A 20,897-nucleotide genomic window follows, 5' to 3' on the forward strand; every position below is an offset into this window, starting at 1 on the left:
ATAAATTTAGGTGGTGTTGCTGTTTTTATGAAGCCAGGTGGTATAATAATTCCGTGAGGGAGGCAGGACCGGGTTACCTCCACTTGGCAGAGGCGTAAAGGGAGGCAAAGCTAGGCAGCTAGATGGCCTAGTAGAAAGAGCACTGCTGTTTGAGTCAGGAAGACCTGCATTCAAATCCGACCTCAGACACTCAACAGTAGCCGTGTGACCTTGGGCAAGTCACTTAAGCCCAATTGCCCTGCCTTCCCCTCTCCAAAAAAAAAAAAAAAAAAAAAAAAAAAAGGTTGTAGTGGTTATGTGAGCCTTGCAAGTAGCTTAACCTTTCTCAGCCTGCATTTCCTCATCTTTAAAATGTAGTTGATAATAGTACCCGCCTCACAAGGCCCATTGTGTGGATCAAATGGGATAGCAGAGGCAGAGGCTTTGCAAACCTCAATGAGCTATTTAAACGCTGACTCTGTTGGCATGACTTCCCTGTGAGCAACAGTATTTTTCCAGCTATTTAGGTCTGTATGTCTGTAAGGAGCTTTTTGTAGTTGCATTTGTATTATTCCTATATTTCATGACGGATATGCTCATAAATGCTTTAAACATTCTCCAGTTATTTTGCAAGGATCATTTGCTTTTTAAAAAAATAGCTGAAATCGGAACAGCTAGGTGGCACAGTGAATAGAGCACTGGCCCTGGAGTCAGGAGGACCTGAGTTCAAATCCAGCCTCAGACACCGAACACAAAAACTAGCTGTGTGACCTTGGGCAAGTCACTTAACCCCAATTGCCCTACCTGCCCCCCTCCAAAAAGCAAAAAAAAAAAAAAGCTGAAATTTATCTGGTGCTTCAAATTTTGCAAAAAAACCCAACTTTATTATAAGTTGTCTCATTTAAATATGTAGGGACTAAAGGTATTAGTGTCAGAGGCAGAATTCAAGTCAAGGTTTTCCCAACTCCAAATCTCATATCTTTGCAGTGGATTATCTCTTTTCATCATGAGAAGAACAGAAGTTGTGCAGACACTCCTGTTGGCCAAATGTAAGCAGGGCCAACCTATTCTTCCTCACCATGCTGTGTCTTTAGTAAGAAAATCTCAAGCTTTGTTTCTCAGGTGATGTCTCTTACAAAAGCTTCAGCATCTCAGTTTCCTCTTTTAAAGGACCATGTCTCCCATGAATCTCTCTATGACTGTTTAGAAAAAAGGTCTTGCCCTTTCTTCTTCACTTGTCTTTAGCATGAAGTTAATTTCTTGGACCCTTCCCTATTAGGTTACATCAGGTGTCCCTGCTCCTTCCCCATTGAAAACCTATTTGTATTTCTCAGAAGTACCCTGAATGTGCAGGGCGTCTATAATGGGGGCAGTGGAGGTGAAGTCAGCAGTCAATAAATAATCAGTACAACTACTGCTGTCAAGGAACTTACAGTCTAATGAGGAAAGATAACACACAAAAGGAAGCTGATAAGCAGGGGAAGGTACTGATGAAAGGGCATGGTGGAAAATCAGAGCTGAGCAGCCAGGTGAGAAATGAGGCTATATTGGAGTGGAGCTCCCTCATTAAGTGGAGATGTTGGCATTCCTGGCTCCTCAGAGGGTGGTGAATGCAGAAAGATGAGATTTTCCCAGGAATGAGCTTTGTGGGGCAGAGGGGAGAAGTGGGAGAAAGCAGGTTTGGGGAGAGCTGCCTGTGAGCATGGGATGATGTCATGGCTGTCATCAGCTTTGAAAAGACAAGTGGTGCCGCAATGCTGGACAAAGTGGGTTCGTTTTCAGTTACTAAACTCCTTACCTGCAGCCCTGTTGTCTCCTGTGGGATGGGTGAATCTTCCAAACTCTCCTCAGCCATTTGCGTCATGGCCGGCTGGACCCCCCTGCCATGGCCTGGAACCCCTGGATATCTCTGTTTATACCTGGGGGGAGGCATGTGCTCTTTGCTCAGCTGTGTGCTTGGCCTCAAGAGTTTTGACCTGACCTGTAGTTGGTTGTGTCAGCGTCGGAGGCCCCTAGTGAGGAACGACTAATGATCAGCAGCACCTTTTCGACAGCTTAACCCAGGCCTTCTATCTACTGTGCCATGTTGCTTCTCCATCCCTGACTTAAAAAAAAAAAGTTAATCTGTGTTAATCTCATTCCTTTTGGGTTGTCTGTTTTTTTAGGGGGAGTTGCTTTTTGGAGGGGGGAGGGCAGGTCAGTTTGGGGTTAGGTAACTTGCCCAAGGTCACACCGCTACTAACTGTTAAGTGTCTGAGGCCAGATTTCAACTCAGGTCCTCCTGTCTCCAGGGCCAGTGCACCACTTAGCCACCTCAGGTTGTCGGTTTTGACTAACATAATGCTGTGCACATATCGTCACACGCTGCACAGTATTTTTTATCCTGATATTCTAGACTTTTCATCTTGTGGGATCTGATCTATCTTTCCAGCCTTCTCTCTCAATATTCCTTTTCATAATTCTTTTCTTCAGACCAACACTAATCATGTGCATTCTCTCTTATGGATCTTTGCTCTCTTCCCCCTCACCTGAAATGCCTTTCTAACCTTCTCTCCAGTTATAGACATCTTACTCATTCTTTAAGGCTGAACCCAAATAACCTGTCTCATTAGCTCCAGTGTTCTCTCCCTTTTCTGTACTCAAGAAACATTTAGTATATGTACCATTTTTGTGACACTTCACAGATTCTACTGTATCCTTTTATGTTTATATTCTTTGTCTTCTACTAGATTAGAAGCTTCTTTGAGGGTAAAGACCTGTTTGTATCTCCTCTAAGTGCCTAGCATGGTTTCTTGCATATAAGGGGCATTCATTAAATGTTTGCTGCTGCTGATAAAATTTTCTTTTTTGCTTTTTTTTTGGAGGGCAATTGGGGTTAAGTGACTTGCCCAAAGTCACATGGCCAGTAAGTGTGTTAAGTGTCTGAGACCAGATTTGACCTCAGGTCCTCCTGACTGCAGGGCTGGTGCTCTATTCACTGCACCACCTAACCACCCCATGATGATAAAATTTTAAATATAATATTGATGAGAGTAGTCTGTCTCTTTACGATCGATCACTTATGTTTATTCATTCTCTACTGAGAGCTGGACTTGTGAACATAACCAAGTACATGGGGGTCAAGTTGGTGAGTTTCAGAGAGTAAGATGAGTAACTTAGAGATTTTCTAGCCTTCCAGTGAAGAAAGCTATAGAATCCTAAGTCCTAGTGACCTAAACAGGACCTCTAGGGCAGCCCTCTGCCTTCAGGTTTTTAAGGCATTATGCAGAGAGGACAACCTCTGCAGAAATTGTGTCTTTCTAAGGCCGACTTAGCTTTCACAACAGAATGGATTATACTCTTCAAATGTGATTAGAAATTAAGTTATATGTAATGAAGTTAAGTCATTAGTAATGAAGCCTCAGGAATAGTTATCTACTTCTGACTGTATTATGAATTTTTTTTATTCCCATATTATTGTGATTCTTTAAAGTAATGGCCTGAGGCTGCATGTAAACAGCTTATCCTGGGCTATATATGATGCCCATGCTGGTAAGAATGAATTTAATTTTTTTGTCCTCTTGGGAACTCTCTTTCTCTTGGGGGACAATAATATATGTATTATTTTAACTATGGTCAGTGGTGGTTTATTCTCTTAATTTAGCTGGAATTTATGACTTGAACAGTTACTCTTTATCTTCAGGGGGAAAGGAGACTCTCCTGAAGCCCGGGCTTTGGCTAAGCAAATCGCCACAGCCCTACAGAACCTGCAGACCAAAACCAACAGGGCTGTGGCCAATAGCAGACCTGCCAAAGCAGCCGTCCATCTGGAGGGCAAGATTGAGCAAGCCCAGAGGTGGATTGACAACCCCACGGTGGACGATAGAGGCGTAGGTAAGGGGCTTTGTAGATTTTGTTTGCTCTTTGTTGCACCAAATGAAAATGAGCCCGCTTTGTCCAGAATTCTTGTACCATTCGTCTTCCCAAAGCTCTTGGGAAGCCTTTGGTCAGGGTCATTAGACTTTGGCAAGTCATTAGTCTTAACCTCCTCTTGCTGCAGTTGAACTGGAAAACTGGATAAATGACTGGGCTGCATATAGGTCATCACAGCATTGCTCAGCTACCCATGGCCATGTTGGATTTTGAATCCCCAGTTCTGAGCGTTCTGCTTTTTACATATTTGCTATTTAGCTCCTCCATTCCTTTGCAAAGTATCCACTTAGGTGTGATTTTAGTAAATGAAAAACAGGCCTTTGTACTTCCAGGAAGTATCCTGAAGTGAGAAGCTGAAAGGAGCTGTTAAGTATCCCCCTCAAAAACAGTAATTATAATGCCAAAATAGAAAGCAGAATAGAAAGAAATTCCCAAAAGTTTAAAAAAATAATTTGCTACATTTAGTAGTAAGCACCAGCAAAAGTATTCACTTCTTTATATAGGAATATATACTGTTTGTATCCTTTACAGTTTTTCAAAGTATATGTTAGCTTTGAAAAGATAATAATGAAAGCATCCCCAGCCCCATCTGAACTCGTTATCTTTTATGTACTTTCCCCCAATTTTATTGCTTTTATTCACATACTTAGTGTTTACATTTTTGTTCTCATGCTGCTTTTTTTCCCTCTCTTATTTAGTATTTTGTTTTCCCCAGTTTCATGTAGAACAATTTTAATGTGTGTTTTTAAAACTTATAGTTACAAAATTTTACAAACAAATGTTAAAAATTGTTTTTACATGCAGTGGGAAATAAGATATACAGGCAGTGGGGTACAGAAATCTATTCTGCCCTACAAGAAAGCAAGGAGGGAGGGAATGGTGGTGTGTGTGATAGAAGGGAGGGCAGCCTGGAGGAAGGGGTAATCAGAATGCATGCCATTTTGGGGTAGGGGAGAGGGGAGACATGGGGAGAAAATTTGGAACTCAAAATCTTGTGGAAATTAATGTTGAAAACTAAAAATAATACATAAATAAATTTAAAAATGAAAAAAAAACCACAACAACTTTGAGTTCCAAGTTCTTCCCCCTTTCTCCCCATAAATGACATTTTTATGGAGGAATAGAGAAGACTGTCGAGGAGAATAATGGGGGAAAAGAGGAAAGGTGTCTCTGATCCTGCCATATCTAAGATGATCATGTAATGTAGTAATTATCAAAACTATCTGGTGCTGTATAAAAAAAAAGAGCAAAATGGATCAAAGGAACAGAATTAATAATCCAAAAATAGGATCAGAGGCATAAAATTTTATGTCGCAGTATCTGATAAATGCAAGATTGCAAAATGATAAAGAAGGCCTATAATTTAGCAGTTTTTTAAACTTGGGGAAAGTGCATCCAGTATGTGGAGGGAGAGCATGACCTTTCTGAAGCTCACCTCTGGGTGTGGCTGCTTGGAAAAGGAAGCCACCATCTGATGCTATTCTAGCTAATTATGCTTGTTGATTGAGTGCTGAGCATAATTGTTTCTATATTGCTGAAGGCCTGAGAGTTCTGTCCTCACCCTTCTGATTCTGCCATCCTGGAGCCAAGCCCAGAGGGCTCCACTGTAGCTTATTACTCTTGGATGTATTGCTTTTCAAAAAGAAACAAAAAAAAAAAATACTGGGAAAATTAGCCAAGAGTATGGGAGAAAATGGAATTAGAGCCACAACTCGTGCGAGATGTTATGATACCTCCCAAAAGGATAAATGATAGAAATATTTTTAAAAAATCATTAAAATTAGAAAATGGAATGATAGCTATATTGAAGGTGTGGAGATGACAATTTCTTTCCTATTGAACAAGTAGAAAAAAGTCATTGGTAACAGAAGATTTTATTACATAAAAATAAAGTGTTTTTGCACAATAGAAAGCAATGCAGCCAAAATTAAATGGAAAGAAAGACTGGGGAAAAATTTGCCACGAATATTTTTCACAAAAGTCTGAAATTTTAAAAAATCCATAAGGAATTATCATGTATAAGAGCAAGACCATTACTCAGTAAGTATAAGTGATTAAAGGATATGAACCAGGTAGTTCTTTAGAAAAAGAAACATAAATTATTAATAACTGCCTGAAAAATGTTCAACCTTTTATAATCAGAGAAACATAAACCTGAGAAACCACGGTACAGCCTTTAAATTGGTATAGAGTTAATAAAAATTCATTGCTATTGCAACAGTAGCACAATAGGCATCCTATCATGAATTCATGAATATTTTTTTAAAGCAATACAGAAGTATCCAATAAGATCTAAGAAACCATTTGATCTCAATCATTCCATTAGTAGGCTCTTTACCAAAATCTCCATCGCCACATTAGTCATACTATCTAAAAACTTGGGGAATGGCTGAGCAAACTGTAGTACATGAATGTATTAGAATATTATCATGTCACAAAATTACAAATATCAAGAATGCAAAGAATATTTAGTATCTAGATAGAGAATGAGCAAAGCAAAGGGGAGCAGAGGTTGTAAGAAGCAGTAATGGGAGACTAGCAGAAGCCACCCTGGAGCACAGTAGCTTCAAGGAAGAACCAAGGTGCAATAAGCGAAATTATAATAATACCCTGAAGGGACTAGAGGGAAAAATGGATTAGTCCTGTTCCCCGAGCCCCTTCCCCCCATAAAAAAAGAATAAAGAGTTGGACTTAGCTAAAAAAATTTTAGAATAAATAATGATACAACTGTTAGAAGTAGAAAATTTTTAACTAAAGGGTAAAATGGCAAAAGGACCAATGAGTACAGAGAAACAATCCCAGAAAATAATGCAGTTGAAAAAAGGATTTGGGGGTGGCTAGGTGGTGCAGTGAACAGAGCACCAGCCCTGGAGATAGAAAGACCTGAGTTCAAATCCAGCCCAGGCACTTAACATAAAAACTAGCCGTGACCTTGGGTAAGTCACTTAACCCCAATTACCTTCCCTTCCCTCCAAAAAGCAAAAGAAAAAAGGATTTGGGTAGAATGCAGATGAAAGGAAAAGATTTGGGCAAAGACAAGGAGAATAAATCTAAGGGTTACTGAATTTCCTCAAAGCAAAAGAAGAGAGTCTTAGCATTTTATTAAGTTTAATTTGGCCTATACATATTAAACAACTACGGTGTCTAGGGTACCAGGCAAGTTACTAGAGATGCAAAGAAATGGCCCCTACTCTCAAAGAGCTATCCTTCTGAGAGAGACCCCACTGCCCTGCATCCATCTAAGTAAATACAAAGTTATTTGAGGCAGGACCGCATTGGTGACTGGGGAGAAGGTGATGATGCTCAGGAAAGGCATTATGGAAGAGGTGGCAGTGACCCGAGAAGCAGAGATGATAAAAGAGTGCGTTCCACACATGGAAGATAGCTTATATAAACTTATCCAAGTGTGGGATTGAATATTGAACAGAGGGAAAACTTGTTCACATTTTCTGGAAAGAAGAATGTGTAAAGAGGAGGAGTAAAAGAAGACTGGAAAGGTAGGTCAGGGGCCTTAAATATCAGTCTGAGGAACTTGAGTTTTACCCTAGAGACACAATGGGGAGTCACTAGAATTTGAGCAGGAGAGTGATAAGGTAACACCTAGGCCTTAGGAATATTACTTTGAAGGCTGGATTGAAGAGAGCAGACTAGAAGCAGGAAAATTATGTAGGATATTATTTAAATAATCCAAGTAAGCTATGAAGGCCTGAGTTAGGATTGGGGGCTATATGAGTTGAGAGAAAGAAACATAGGCAAGAGATATTATGGAGGTAGGAACTGTAGGACTTGATAAACGAGTGATTGAATGTAGGGGTGAGAGATGGGAATGAGTTGAGGATGACTAATACAAATCTAGGTAACTGAGAGGCCAGTAGTTTCCTCAACAGAGACATGGAGAATTGGAAGAGAAAAAGGTTTATGAGGGGGAAGATAACAAAGTCCATTTGGGACACATTGAGTTTGAAAAGCTAATGAACATCCATTTGGAGCTGTCCAGCAAGTAGCTGACAGTGTGAGATGACAAAGTTGTTTTCATAGAAGTGATCATTGAATCTATGAGTGCTTGTGAGATTACTAAGGGAAAGAATGGCAAGAGAGGAGAGAATGTGTGGTAAGGAGCCTTGGGGAATACCTTAGAGGGCAGGAATGGCACCTCTGAGAAGCCTGTGCTATGACATGGAGCCCAATTCTGTAGCTTTGGCTTAGGATAGTAATGAAAAAACATTTTATTGGAGTTTCTTGCTATAGCTACACTTGAACTCCTCACCCTTTTTTGGGGGTGGGATAGGGTTTGGGTGAGGCAATAGGGTTAAGTGACTTGCCCAGGTCACATAGCTAGTAAATGTCAAGTGTCAGAGGCCAGATTTGAACTCACTGGCTGGTGTTCAGTCCACTGTGCCACTTTGCTGCCCTGAACTTCCTGCTCTTGAAGAAAAATTTATGTTTCTTTTTTGGTCCAGGTCAGGCTGCAATCCGCGGACTTGTGGCAGAAGGGCATCGTCTTGCCAACGTTATGATGGGGCCTTATCGCCAAGATCTTCTTGCAAAATGTGACCGAGTGGACCAGCTAACAGCCCAGCTGGCAGACCTGGCTGCAAGAGGGGAAGGAGAGAGTCCACAGGCAAGGGCTCTTGCTTCCCAGCTGCAGGATTCCTTAAAGGTAAGACTTAGAATTAATGCAGTGTTGATTTAATTATTCAAAAGAGTGGACATCTTAGTATGTGCAGCATTTTCTTATTTATAATTTACAGTGTTTGATGTTAAAAAAAACCATGACCACAGAGAAAAAGAAATCTGTGGCAAATAGAAAATTCTTATCTGTGCCAAGGAATTTGGAAAATTCTATTGAGGAATTAATATAAGATGGTACTAGATTAGCTAGTATAATTGTAAGAAATAGGATCAGTCAGTGAATAAGAGATTATTGTCTTAGGCAAAACAAAAACAACATGGTTCCCATCTTTAAGGACCTTACGTTGTATTGAGGAAACATCCTATAAATAAATAAATAAATAATATCTAGAAGGAAAATCCAAAGTGATTCTTTGTGTGTGGGAGAGTGGAAGCCATAGCAGCTGGGAGGATCAGTGAAATCTCCCTATAGGAGGTGGGGCTTGAGCTGAGCTTTGAAGGGAAGGAGGGATTCCATGAGGCAGAGATGAGCAGGGAGTGCCTTCCATCCATGAAGAGACATACCCTGGGCAGAGGCATGGAGATGGGAAATGGCATGTCATGTGAGGAAGACCAGCTTAAATGGACTAAAGAGTGAATAAAGGCCCCCCCACCCACCCCCAGAAATGTGGGCTGGAGCCAGATTTGGCAGGGCTTCAAATGCCAGGCAATGGAACTTGTCTTTGATACCGGAAGCAGTAGTGAGCTATTAGAGTTCTTTGTGCAGGAGAGTTACGTGATCAGACCTTTGCTTTAGCAATATCACTTTGGTAGCTCGATGGAAGACAGATTGAACAAAGGAGAAACTTGAAGCATGGAGACAAATCAGAAGGCTGTTGCAGTAGTTCAAGCCAGAGGCAAGTACTTGAACCAGGGTGGTGGTCATGTGAATAGAGAGAAGGTTGGCAGAGGTTAGCGATGTGGATATGGACCCAACAATACTTGGAGAGAGATGCAGGCGGTGAGAGTGAGGAATCAAGATTACTCCAAGGTTGCAGTTCTGGGGGGATTGATGAATGAGGGAAGGGAGGTACCCTAGATGTAAACAGGAGGTTGGAAAGAGGACGTTTGGGGGTGGGGGTTACTGTAAGTTTTCTTTTGCACATGTAGAAGCTTCAGATATTTGTGAGACATATAGTTTTAAATTTCTGATAGGCAGTTGGTGATGTGGAAATGGAGCTCTATAGAGAGACTTGGGCTAGATATAGAGACCTGAGAGGCATCTCCACAGAGTTAAAGGTTAGCTCCTGTGGGAGCTAATGAGATCACTGATAGCAATTGCAGAGAGTGAAGAGAAGAGGACCTAGGCCAGTCTTGGAGTACACCCATCATTGGGAAGGGAGGCCATTAATACTGACTAACAAAGAAGACTAAGAAGAAGCAGCCAGGCCGATGGGAGACCCAAGAGACCAAATTTTTGCCACAAAAACTGAGTGAGGAGAGAGTGTTTGGGGGATTGTTAGCAGTGTCACTTGTGGCAGGGAAGTTAAAAAGGATGTGGATTTTTTAAAGGCCATTGAATTTGGCAGTTAATGAGTCATTGGCGACTTTGGAGAAAACAGAGTTGAAAGATGCAGTCAGAATCCAGATTACAGGGGATTAAGGATATTTTTCTGTTTACATCTAAAAATCCATGTCTTTATGCTCAGAAATGGTAAATATAGAAACACATATGTTTCTGTAACCAATTTCTGTTACATAAAGAATTTAACATAAAAATGTTTCCTTTAATAATAATAACACAAAATGTAACATAATAGACATCCTTCACTATTTCTGTAGTCATTAGCAAACCTTATTCTGTAGATAGAGCTATTATGAGAAATCAGAAGCCTTTACCTAGACTGATCTCAATTCTTTAGCCTTAAAGGATATGGCCAGTAGAAAACAAGAGGTCTTGTCAAGGTGACCCACCTGGTATGTCTTACAGATCTCCTTTATTAGACTGAGGTTGGGAGGTTGGGAACCGTGTTTTTTTAAGTACCCTTTGTGACTTGCATGTCACTAAGTGCTCAGTATATTGTTGAATGAATGGTACAGGAGTCTTGATTTGACAGACATGCTTATGATTGGATAATCCTGGGTGCATTTTCATTCGGAAAAATATTTTTTTAAGGATCTGAAGACAAAGATGCAAGAGGCCATGACTCAGGAAGTGTCAGATGTTTTCAGTGATACCACAACACCCATCAAGCTGTTGGCAGTGGCGGCCACTGCACCCCCTGACGCACCAAACAGGGATGAGGTGGGTATATCTGTGGCTTTCTCTGTCCTTCTCGTTTACGTGCTAGTTCTGTATAGAGCTGTCCCTGGAGGAACTGGAGGACTGATAGGAAATGATGTTTTTTAGCAGAGGAAAGGGGTGGAGATCATCTCATTCTCATCTGATACTTTGTAATAGGTTCATTGGGGTTAAAATGTACATTAAAGTGGAGATTGGGACTAAGGTGTGGAAAGGTTTGCATGTGCTTGTCTTGGAGGAGTTATGTGGCAATACCAGTTTTGTTTGTTTTTTCTAATTACATTTTATTTTACTCACCTGCTTAAGTCATGATTTCCTCTTCTGCCCTAAATGTCAGTAGTAGTGATGCTGCCATTGCTGCTGCTGTCCTCTACTTGGGTGATACTTTGCCACTGTCTTGTGACCTTGGGCAGACCTCATGTAGAAAATGAAGGGATTGGCTGACATTCGCTAGAGAGAGAGACAGTGTGTGTGTGTGTGTGTGTGTGAGCTAGTTGTATACTTCGTGTCATGAGAGGTTGAGGAGACAGAAGCATTTTATGTACCTGCTCTGATAGACAGTAGTTTGTACATTTTCATATAGAAGCATATTCAGTAGAGCTCAAAACAGCTATTAAACATATGCTGGATTGTTTTAAGCCACAGGTCTGATCATTTCCTCCAGACAGATAACAAAGGGTTAATTTCTGTGTACAGCTCCACATTTCGTCTCCCACTCGATCTTTGTTCCAGTCCTGTGAAGCTGCTAGTACAGTGATGTTATCCTTGTTTCACTGATGAGGAGAATGCAGCTCAGGGAGGAGAAGGGAATTGCCCAAAGTCTGCAGCTAATGAAGCAATAAACTGAGGCTTGGATCCATGTCTTAGGACTGGTCAGAGTCTACTGTGTAGGAGCTTTTGCTGTTCTTGTTTGGTCAAACAGCTTGTCTTTCAGAGGCTGTGTAGCCTTGCATCTTGGATGCCCGTCTGGCTCTGCTAGACACAAGTTACCTTAGATGGGAGCATTATCATCTCATTTCACAGTTTAGCATTTGTGTCCTGTAAAAAAGCCTCACTGATGCTTCAGGCTTATGCATGAGCACATCCTGTGAACAGCAACCATTACTCAGATTTCTTACACATTATTATGGAGATTATTTGTGGTAGGGTTTTGTGTTTTGAAGACCCAAGCACAGCTTTGAAACTCTGTGGACCATCCACAACATGGAGGGTTTTCTTTTTAAAATGTATTACATCTGCATTTAACAGTTATAGCTGTAGATTTGTCTGTCTTCTTCAAACTAGATCATAGACTTCTTGAGAGTGTGGAGACCGTGTCTTCTTCACGTTTCTTTTAAGTTTCCTGTAATGCAAGGCACAACCCTGTCTCCTCTCTATACTCAGGAAGTTAGGATTGCTTTGAAAATCAAGAAGGTAGGTCATGTGTGTGTGTGTGTGTGTGTGTGGTGTGTGTGTGTGTGTGTGTCTATGAATGAATATATATGACCACACTTGTCATGTTCAAAGGAATGAGTACTAACTTTATATTTGGCCCATCAGTCTTATTCACCTAAGTTTAAGGCAGTTTTCCCAGACTTTACGTTGTGAATAACTCCTCACTGGCATAAAGAGATAAAGGGTTGGGATGGCTTTTCTCCCTAGGTGTTTGATGACAGAGCAGCTAACTTTGAAAACCACTCTGGAAGGCTTGGGGCTACCGCAGAAAAGGCAGCTGCTGTAGGGACGGCCAATAAATCCACCGTGGAGGGTATTCAGGCATCGGTGAAGACAGCGAGGGAACTCACACCCCAGGTTTGCCTTGGTTTGTTTCTCATTTAAAACTTAGGACGAACTGTGAGGAGTCTTTAGAATCAGTTAACAGGATTTAGTTCCTCAAGTCAAGGGAATATTTTCTAAGGTTTTTTTTTTTCTTTTTCCTATTCTACCAAATCAAGTCACTTCAACAAAATGTTCCTTAAATACCTATGGCATGCAGGTAACTATCCTTACCTCTGGGGAGTTTATAGTTTAGCAGGAGATAAGGTATAAATAACTCCAATCATCAGCAAGCATTTATTACAAAATATTACGTAAAAGTCCCTTGAATAAGGTGTTGAATGAGAGGCTGTGAGAAGTACCTGGAGTTGGGATTTAAAGCACAGATAAGCATTCAGTCTGCCAGTAGAACAGCATTGACATTCTGATGTAGAGAACACTGTAAACCAGTCCTTGGAAGTAGGAAAAAGAAAGGGGCAATTTGGTGTTAACCTTGGAGTGTAGGTGAGTAAGGGGGACATAGAGAGTAATACCAAATGGAAGAATTTTATCTTCCCTCTGTGAGCAGAGTTAAGATGTGACATTGGCAGAATGAAAGCATGATTTGTTCTGTGCTGATGAAGATTAATCCAGCAGTGTAGAGGATGGATCAGAGGAAGAGGAGAGGAGAGACTTGTCAGGAGGCTTCTGCAATAATTTAGGCAGGTGATGATGAGATATAGGCCTAGGATAATGTCAGTAGAAGGGGAGAGAAGAGGGGAAGATTTGAGGGCTATTTATCATAGAGGTAGAGTTCCCAGGAATGAGTTCCTAGCTATGAGAGGTGAAGGAGAAAGAAGATCCAGTAGTAACAGCAAGGTTTCAATCATGGAGCCTGACTCCAAACCAGAGCCTTGAATATTTGTTTTAGAGCGAATAGAGGGGTTCAGCACCTCCACTAAGCTTGTAAGTAGTTGTCTTGACCTTTTAATAGGGTTAATCCCCCTTCCCCTGGCCCAGAACTGCCACCTTGTGTTTATTCCTAGCTTTTTAGATCATTTGGAAAAGAGAAATTTGTCTCCATGTTTAAGAGAGGAACTTTCCTACAATATAGATAATTTCCCTGCTCTTCACATAGTAGCTAATTATAAAATTGAAAATTGAAAGTTACATTTTATTAGAAGTTCACTTCATAAATCAATTCCCAGCGATTTCTTTCTGTGAATATGCCTTTCATAAAACACATGATTGCGGGTAATAAGACTTCCTCCTGGAGTTTCATTAGATATCAGTTTTCTCCTTTTTTCCTTTTCTTTTCAAGGGGCTTGTGTTGTGTAATTCACTAGAGCCTATTCCCAAAACAACTTTATATTTGTTGTTGGCTTTTTTTCTTATTTTTATTATTTAGTGCTATTATTGGACTGTAAAACAGGAGTTTTAGAACCTGACTGTAAAGTAGAATTGGGTGTATACACAAGGAAAAAGTTTGAATTCAAACAAACTGTATATGTTGTGACTCCTCAGTATGGGCTCAGGGCTTTTGGCCCTGCAGTGCAAACTTGGGGTGAAAAACAGTTACCTAGTTCTCCCCAAGCATAAAGTCACATATCCTTCAGTTTATTTCTGGGCATGAGTATTGCCTGAGCTTTAAACGTGTCTTTGCTATTGGCAGGTCGTCTCAGCTGCTCGCATCTTACTAAGAAATCCTGGAAATCAAGCTGCTTATGAACATTTTGAAACTATGAAGAACCAGTGGATTGATAACGTTGAAAAAATGACAGGTAAAGCTTGTGAAAGGTGGCAGCTGTCCTTTGCTCTGTCCCCTGGGGTTTTGAAGGAGGAGAGTGAGCCTTTGGAAACCTGAGCAGGAATGGAGATGTGTCCCGGCTGTAACCGGATGAGAGGGGAGTCATGTGCTGGGCCCTTGACTTGGCTGTGCTTGGAGCCACTGAGCAGCCGCCTCTCATTCAGACCTCCCCACTGGGGCTGAAGAGAGGCCCTTAAAGGCCCTGGCGGTGCGATGTCCATTGTGGCCGCTCCTATCTTCTCTTTGAATAGTGTCCCTGCTTGCCTCCAGCCCGGATCTGGTTTCAGTGGATGTGAGGGAGCGGTTTGTGGCTCCATTGAGCGCTTCTGTCATTTTCAGGAGATTCGTGTTTCATGGAATTACAATAGCGACAATTCAGCACAGTCCATCTCAGTGTTTCATCTCAGCTATGTAGTGGCGTTGTTGTGGTGTTGGGTTGTTTTTTTTTGTAACCACCAACGAACTTGAGCCTGCCCAATTGAAGTGGCACCTTCTAGTCTTCTTTATTCTGAGCTGAGGGAGGGATGGGAGAGAAGGGAGAAGATGTGGGCATAAAGGCCTTGGGTTTAGAGGCAGCACCTCCTGTGACAGGGTCCCCCCGTAGCCAGAGATGAAAACAGAGCTCATAAGGTGTTGGAATCAAGGTAACAGAAAGAAGCAGCAGGCTCTTAGGGATATCGGAGTGCTCCTCATGGCTCATCTCGGGCAGGGCAGCTGCCAAGAAGCAGCAGATGTCTGGGGAGTGAGAAGGACAGAGAGCACGCTGTTGGCAGATAGTGCGAAGGTACTGTGGTGATAGGCTCAGACGCATTCCTTGCTTCTTCTGGAGAGCAGTGCGTTTTGCCTGCCGACATGGAGGCTCTGAGGCCCTCCATGACTGGTGGGTGTGGACCCCTGACACAGACTGCCCTTTTCAAAGGCTGTATTCACCCGGAAGCTTTCGATAGTTGGGAAGACTTCTGAAGAAGGAGAGAGTGCTCAGTGCTGAAACTTCAGTGACAATTTGTGTGGCCCATGGGACTTGGGAGCTTCTGCCCTCAGTGTTGTTTCCCTTTCTCTGGCAGGGCTGGTGGATGAAGCCATAGATACTAAGTCTCTGCTGGATGCTTCTGAGGAAGCTATTAAGAAAGACCTGGACAAGTGTAAAGTAGCTATGGCTAACATCCAACCTCAGATGCTTGTTGCTGGGGCAACCAGCATTGCTCGGCGAGCCAATCGGATCCTGTTAGTAGCCAAACGGGAGGTGGAAAACTCTGAGGACCCCAAATTCCGGGAAGCTGTGAAGGCCGCTTCTGATGAACTGAGCAAAACCATTTCCCCCATGGTGATGGATGCAAAAGCTGTAGCTGGAAACATTTCTGATCCTGGTAAGCAATACTCATCTCATTTCATTTATTAATTTCAATTGTTATTAGATTAGATCTAGAATCCCCTTGCCCCCACTTAATATGATATAAACTACAGGTTCATCTTGAGAAGAAAAGATTGCACATTCTTGCTCCAGTATCAAGGATCATGTACTTTACCCTTGCCAGGCAATCTTCTCATGGAATCAAAAAAATGATCTCTGTACTCTGAGAATATAGAATGCCTTCAAACTAAGTAGCTCTGCAGTCATTATTAACTGACCATATTCCATCCCCAGTAGATACATAGCTAAAAATTCTATTTGCCAAATATTTGACTGATATAACTAATATGACTTCTACTCTCCTTATCTAGTAAAATGTTTTAATCTATTTTGTACCCCTTTTCATGAAGTAATCTGGCAAACTTAAGATTGGGTAGTTTATACAAGATGACTTTCCTTGTAGGTGCCTAATCGTTGGCCTTTGACACCAAATTACATCAAATCACGTGTCTTTTCCTTAGATTGTATTTGGTATTCATACCTTCTGCACCACTCAAGTGGACTTTAAAATATTCATAATGAGAACTGTATACTCATGACTTAGATATGTCTGGGTTATTCTGGGTTCACATATTTACTGTCTAGTCAAGTGTGACTAGAGTAAGACAGAGTCTGGTTAATAATAGGCGCAGGGAGCTGATGCCACAACCCCACTGCTTTCACCTGTCCTAGTCCCAGACTTCCACAGCCAACTCTCCCTTCTGAGTATGCCCAGCTCTCAGCTGGAGCTGATGGAAGCTTGATTGGGGCATCTCAGGAAAAGAACTGACATGTCAGCAGCTAAGTAGAGCAGAGGGAGTGAGAGATGTGAGAAGGGTTCTGGGGCACATCTGACTGATGTCAATCGGACATCGCATGTCCCTAATCCCAGGGTCATTAGGCATGCTCTGCAATCAGGTTCACGTCCTCCAGCTTTTGGTAACACAAACCAGTTCCTCTTCTTCAGTAGATAGGCTGAGAACTCCCAGGCTACTGACCCACTTGTTTGGAAGGTAAGACTGCTTGTTGTCTCTAGGCCTGCAGAAGAGCTTCCTGGACTCAGGATATCGGATTCTGGGTGCTGTGGCCAAGGTCAGAGAAGCCTTCCAGCCTCAGGAGCCTGACTTCCCTCCTCCTCCCCCAGATCTTGAACAACTCCGGGTAAGTAAATTCCGTCTGGGGACGTAGCACAGCAGACAGTTTATGACTGCAGTGAAAGTAGGGAATGTGTGCTGTGAGATGATTCTGGAGTGAGAGTAGCTGGCAGCAGTTAGTAGCAGATGCAGGGGTCTCACACATGGGATTTCCTTTGTAGTTGGGTGCCAGGTTGATAAGCCTGCAGAGCAGGACATTGGCTAACAGGGGCTGTTGTCACTGGCCATCGTGATTTTGGAGAAAGAACAGTATGTCCAAGGGACCTTGATAATAGACCTAGGCCTGAGGGTTTCCCATTTTCTGGTTTGTCAGTAGTGCTCCTCAAACCTGAATACCTGAGCACAGTCCTTCTCTTGGCCTAGTAGGTTTTCCTTCGAGTTTACCTTGATAAGGAATGAGGAACTTTTTGTTTCTCTTTATCTCCTCAATTAGAAGTTGTGATACCTTTACCCTGGCCTTCTGGACTTCTTAGATAGCTATTGCAGATTAACTGATGGCATATTGATCACCTTCTTGGGGTATCTAAAAATGTTTTATGAGAGCAGAAGGCAGAATTTGTAGCTGTTTAACTTTAACTGGAACCAAATAAAATGTTGATAATTAAAGTGATTTATTGACAGTCTGTTGAAGCTACCTGATAGACAGGGGAAATAGCATTCTGTACCTTAATAGTTTAGGATAGTGGTTGGACAGGCAATAACTTTTCAAGTAAGAAAAAGAAATAAGTAGAATCATTATTTTTGAATACATAAATTCTGAAGAGCACTTCAGAAAAATCATCCACTTAGGTTTGGCCCAGTCATAGAAAAATGATAATTTGGTCCCTGTCCAACCTCTCTGCATTTAATTTTGGCATAAAATATAATCTTGTAAATTGGCATAAGTCATGTTGGGCCAGTTTGAACTATTTGCTTGCAGCAAGTCTCCAGGAATGTGCCACCTGTATCCTTCCAATTAGGCTTTTGTCAAGAAGAATTGAGAATGAAAGGTATGGAGGGAAGGAAGTATGGTATGGAGGGAAAGTGGTGGCTCCTCCTAAAGCCCGATTGTCCTAGAAGTGTAGAATTTTAGAGCAGAACAAATGCTTAGAGGTCATCTGGTCCAACATTCTCATTTCCCAGAGGTTTGTGAAACCCAGAGGGATGAGGGGACTCATTCATTCCTTCATGCAGCTCCTTTAGTGATGTGACTGGCACTGGAACTTGGATCTCTTGCTTTAGACAACCCAGGAGACCATCCTTGTACCAATGATGTTGGCTTTGGTTTTGGCTGAGCTGAGCTAAGCTGCCCTAGAGCAATTAGTGATGGAGTTTTTGTGGGGAAATGGGAAAAAAATTTTGCCTCTGTTCAGGCAGAGACACGTAATGCTTGCTTTGTATATATGCATGAATGGCCCAGTATTGCTGATTATGTGGGCAGGTGTGAAGGGGGCTGGTCAGATGTATGGTGTTTGTAGAGCAGCTTTTTCTTTTTTGTGGTGAGGCTGGTTATTTAGCCAGCTGGTGAAGTTAGAGGAAGGAGAATTCTTTCCCTTGGGGCTTGCAGTTATAACAGTGATTGTCTCTTAACCTAGCTGACCGATGAGCTTGCTCCTCCCAAACCTCCTCTGCCTGAGGGTGAGGTTCCACCCCCCAGACCCCCTCCACCAGAGGAGAAGGATGAAGAGTTCCCTGAGCAGAAGGCGGGGGAGGTGATTAACCAGCCGATGATGATGGCTGCCCGGCAGCTCCACGATGAAGCTCGAAAGTGGTCCAGCAAGGTAAGTGGTGAAGGCCTTTCTGAGATAGTTTTCCTGTGAGAGAAGGTAGCTCCTCAGTAAGGATAAGAAGCCAAGCTTCAAAGCTTAATAGAAAGGATCCACATTTTCTCAGATTGACTTGCATAGTCTTTTTTTCTCTCTGGTTCTTAAAGTCCTCGATGTGGCCAAAGAGGCTGAGTAAATTTGAAAGTCTTTGGTGGCTGTTGGTTTCTCTTTCATGTGCTGGAGTTGAAGAATGGAATGCATGTCATTTGAGGCGAGGCCTCCTTGGGAGGATATTTGCCCTTATACTGGATAAATTAGGTCCTTCAGAAATCAAATACTTATAACTTTATTTTCCCCCTGTGTATAGGATGTGTTTGGATTCCCTATTGCTCATTATTAGTGCCCTGAATCATGAAACTGTTTCTCTTAGGCTTTTCTGTTGTTGTTAAGATGACTCTATTTTCTTTGGTGAGTTGGGGTCAGAGAAAGCTCTTTCTTCTCTGCCTTCTTTCACATATCAGCCAATCACCTCTAGTTTAGTACTGTCACAACAGATGTGGAGATCCATGTTTCAGGATGAGACTCTTACTGTCCAGTGGAACGTTCCTGGTAATTCCTTCTTTCCTGTTTCCCAAACTGTGAAGACTGAGTCACTTCTCTGGGTATTATTTCTAGCTTGCTGTGAAATGCATCTCCAACTCAGATGCCAAACATTAACAGGTCTGACATTGTTGCTTTATTTCTTGTCTTGAGATTTTTCATTTTTATCCCTCTTTCACATACTTCTCTCTCAGGAATATTTCGAATTCTCAGGTCGTCCTGGGCCCTCCAGCTTATTCTTAGTTGCTGTTCTCCCAGGCTGAGGGAGTGAGTTTGTTCTAAGTGTTTTTCTAAGCTCTTAGATATGATGCTTCCTCTACCCTGAGCTCTTGGTGTCCCCAGTGCTGATTGTTGTTGGAGATTTGGAAGGTAGTAGTTGACTCTGAGGAATCTGAATCCTAGGGCTGGTACTACTTGCTGTGGTTAGGCCATGTGGATGTTTGGATAGATGGAAGGGGGAAGGACAGATATGATACCCAACCTGGGAAACTGCTCTGAGAGCCAGTTGGGTAGATTTGATTCATTATGTCAGTCATCATAGTCCTTTTATGAAAATGATTCAGTTCCTTTTTTTCCTTGGTTGTTCCTTGTAGGCAATACCAGACATCCTTAGCTTACAACTTTCCCCAGACACTCTGTTACTATTTTGGATTAGTGCTTACTCTAATTTGGGGGGACCACAGGCTCATGTTACCAGTTTTGAATTCTTCTGAGGGCCCTCCTGGAACCCAAACTCATCTGTAGCCTGTTGTCAGGCTAATGCTTCACGTTATCTGTGAGCTCGATAGACAAGGTCTGCAAAGAGTGACATGTCTGTTTTGAACAAGAACAATTTGAGTTAACACTTAAACTTTTATTATTTAGAGTGGATGAGTAGTAGTACTGGATATGTTTGGAGATGGTGGAATGCCCGTCCATGAAACGCTTCTCTTGTATGACTTGTGTACTTAGAAGTCCATGAAAGCCCCACTTGGATGGCGAGGAGGGCGGGACTCCTTGGATTCTCTGGCAGGGGCATGCTGCTTGTTGAAGGACTTCACTAAATGAGGCTCTACATCCACCCACGTCATTGTTTCCTTTTTTATTTTTTTGTCCATCAGGATTTGGTGTTTGGTGCTGTCCAGTGTGTCTGTTCTCTGTGTTCTGGGCTTCGGTTAACTTTTCTCTTTATCCCTGAAGGAAAGAGCAGTCCATGCCTGGCAGCTGCTGAGCTGACCTGTGTCTCCCCCTGGGCTCTAATGTAGAGTGGTGTCCATGTGCCCTGACTGAGGGGTCATCTGGTGCTGTTCCCAGCAGCTTGCTAGCCAAGCTCGGCCTTCTGGGCACACTTATTGCCTTCATCTAGGGTCGTTTCTGAGTTCTTGTTTGCCCCTCACAGTGTTCTGTAGTGTGTGTTCCTTTTGGTCCACTTAACTCTGGCAATAAGTATTAGAAAGATGAGTATTGTTTGCTTAACGACTTTTATAAAAATGTTTACCTTTTGCATGGTTTTGCAGGATTGGATGCTGAACGCTCCCTTTTCATGAATCTCTTTGATTCATCCCCTGGCGATTCTGATATTTTCTTCCCAAATCGGTGGAACCTTGGTTACTAAACCAGCTGAGGCTCTGTTTCGTACTAGTCTCTCAAAGTCCTCCTGCTTATACTAACTCTGTCCCTGTTT

General features: G+C 42.2%; 1 protein-coding gene across 3 annotated transcripts in view; it reads left to right on the forward strand.

Moving 5' to 3' along the window:
* The window catches only part of VCL (vinculin), a 118,928-nt gene that overhangs the window by 91,746 nt on the left and 6,285 nt on the right, over positions 1-20,897 (forward strand). For all 3 annotated transcript variants that reach the window (XM_069068286.1, XM_069068288.1, XM_069068287.1), the window contains exons 11-18: positions 3,662-3,852; positions 8,352-8,551; positions 10,679-10,807; positions 12,446-12,595; positions 14,211-14,319; positions 15,410-15,712; positions 16,772-16,896; positions 18,464-18,649. In XM_069068286.1, the coding sequence (XP_068924387.1) occupies positions 3,662-3,852; positions 8,352-8,551; positions 10,679-10,807; positions 12,446-12,595; positions 14,211-14,319; positions 15,410-15,712; positions 16,772-16,896; positions 18,464-18,649 (1,393 nt within the window). The remainder of the gene's footprint in view (positions 1-3,661; positions 3,853-8,351; positions 8,552-10,678; positions 10,808-12,445; positions 12,596-14,210; positions 14,320-15,409; positions 15,713-16,771; positions 16,897-18,463; positions 18,650-20,897) is intronic.

This window comes from Petaurus breviceps, unplaced genomic scaffold, assembly GCF_028583685.1.
Source record: "Petaurus breviceps papuanus isolate PSGF00001 unplaced genomic scaffold, PetGlider_PUasm1.0 90762, whole genome shotgun sequence".
NCBI lineage: Eukaryota > Metazoa > Chordata > Mammalia > Diprotodontia > Petauridae > Petaurus > Petaurus breviceps.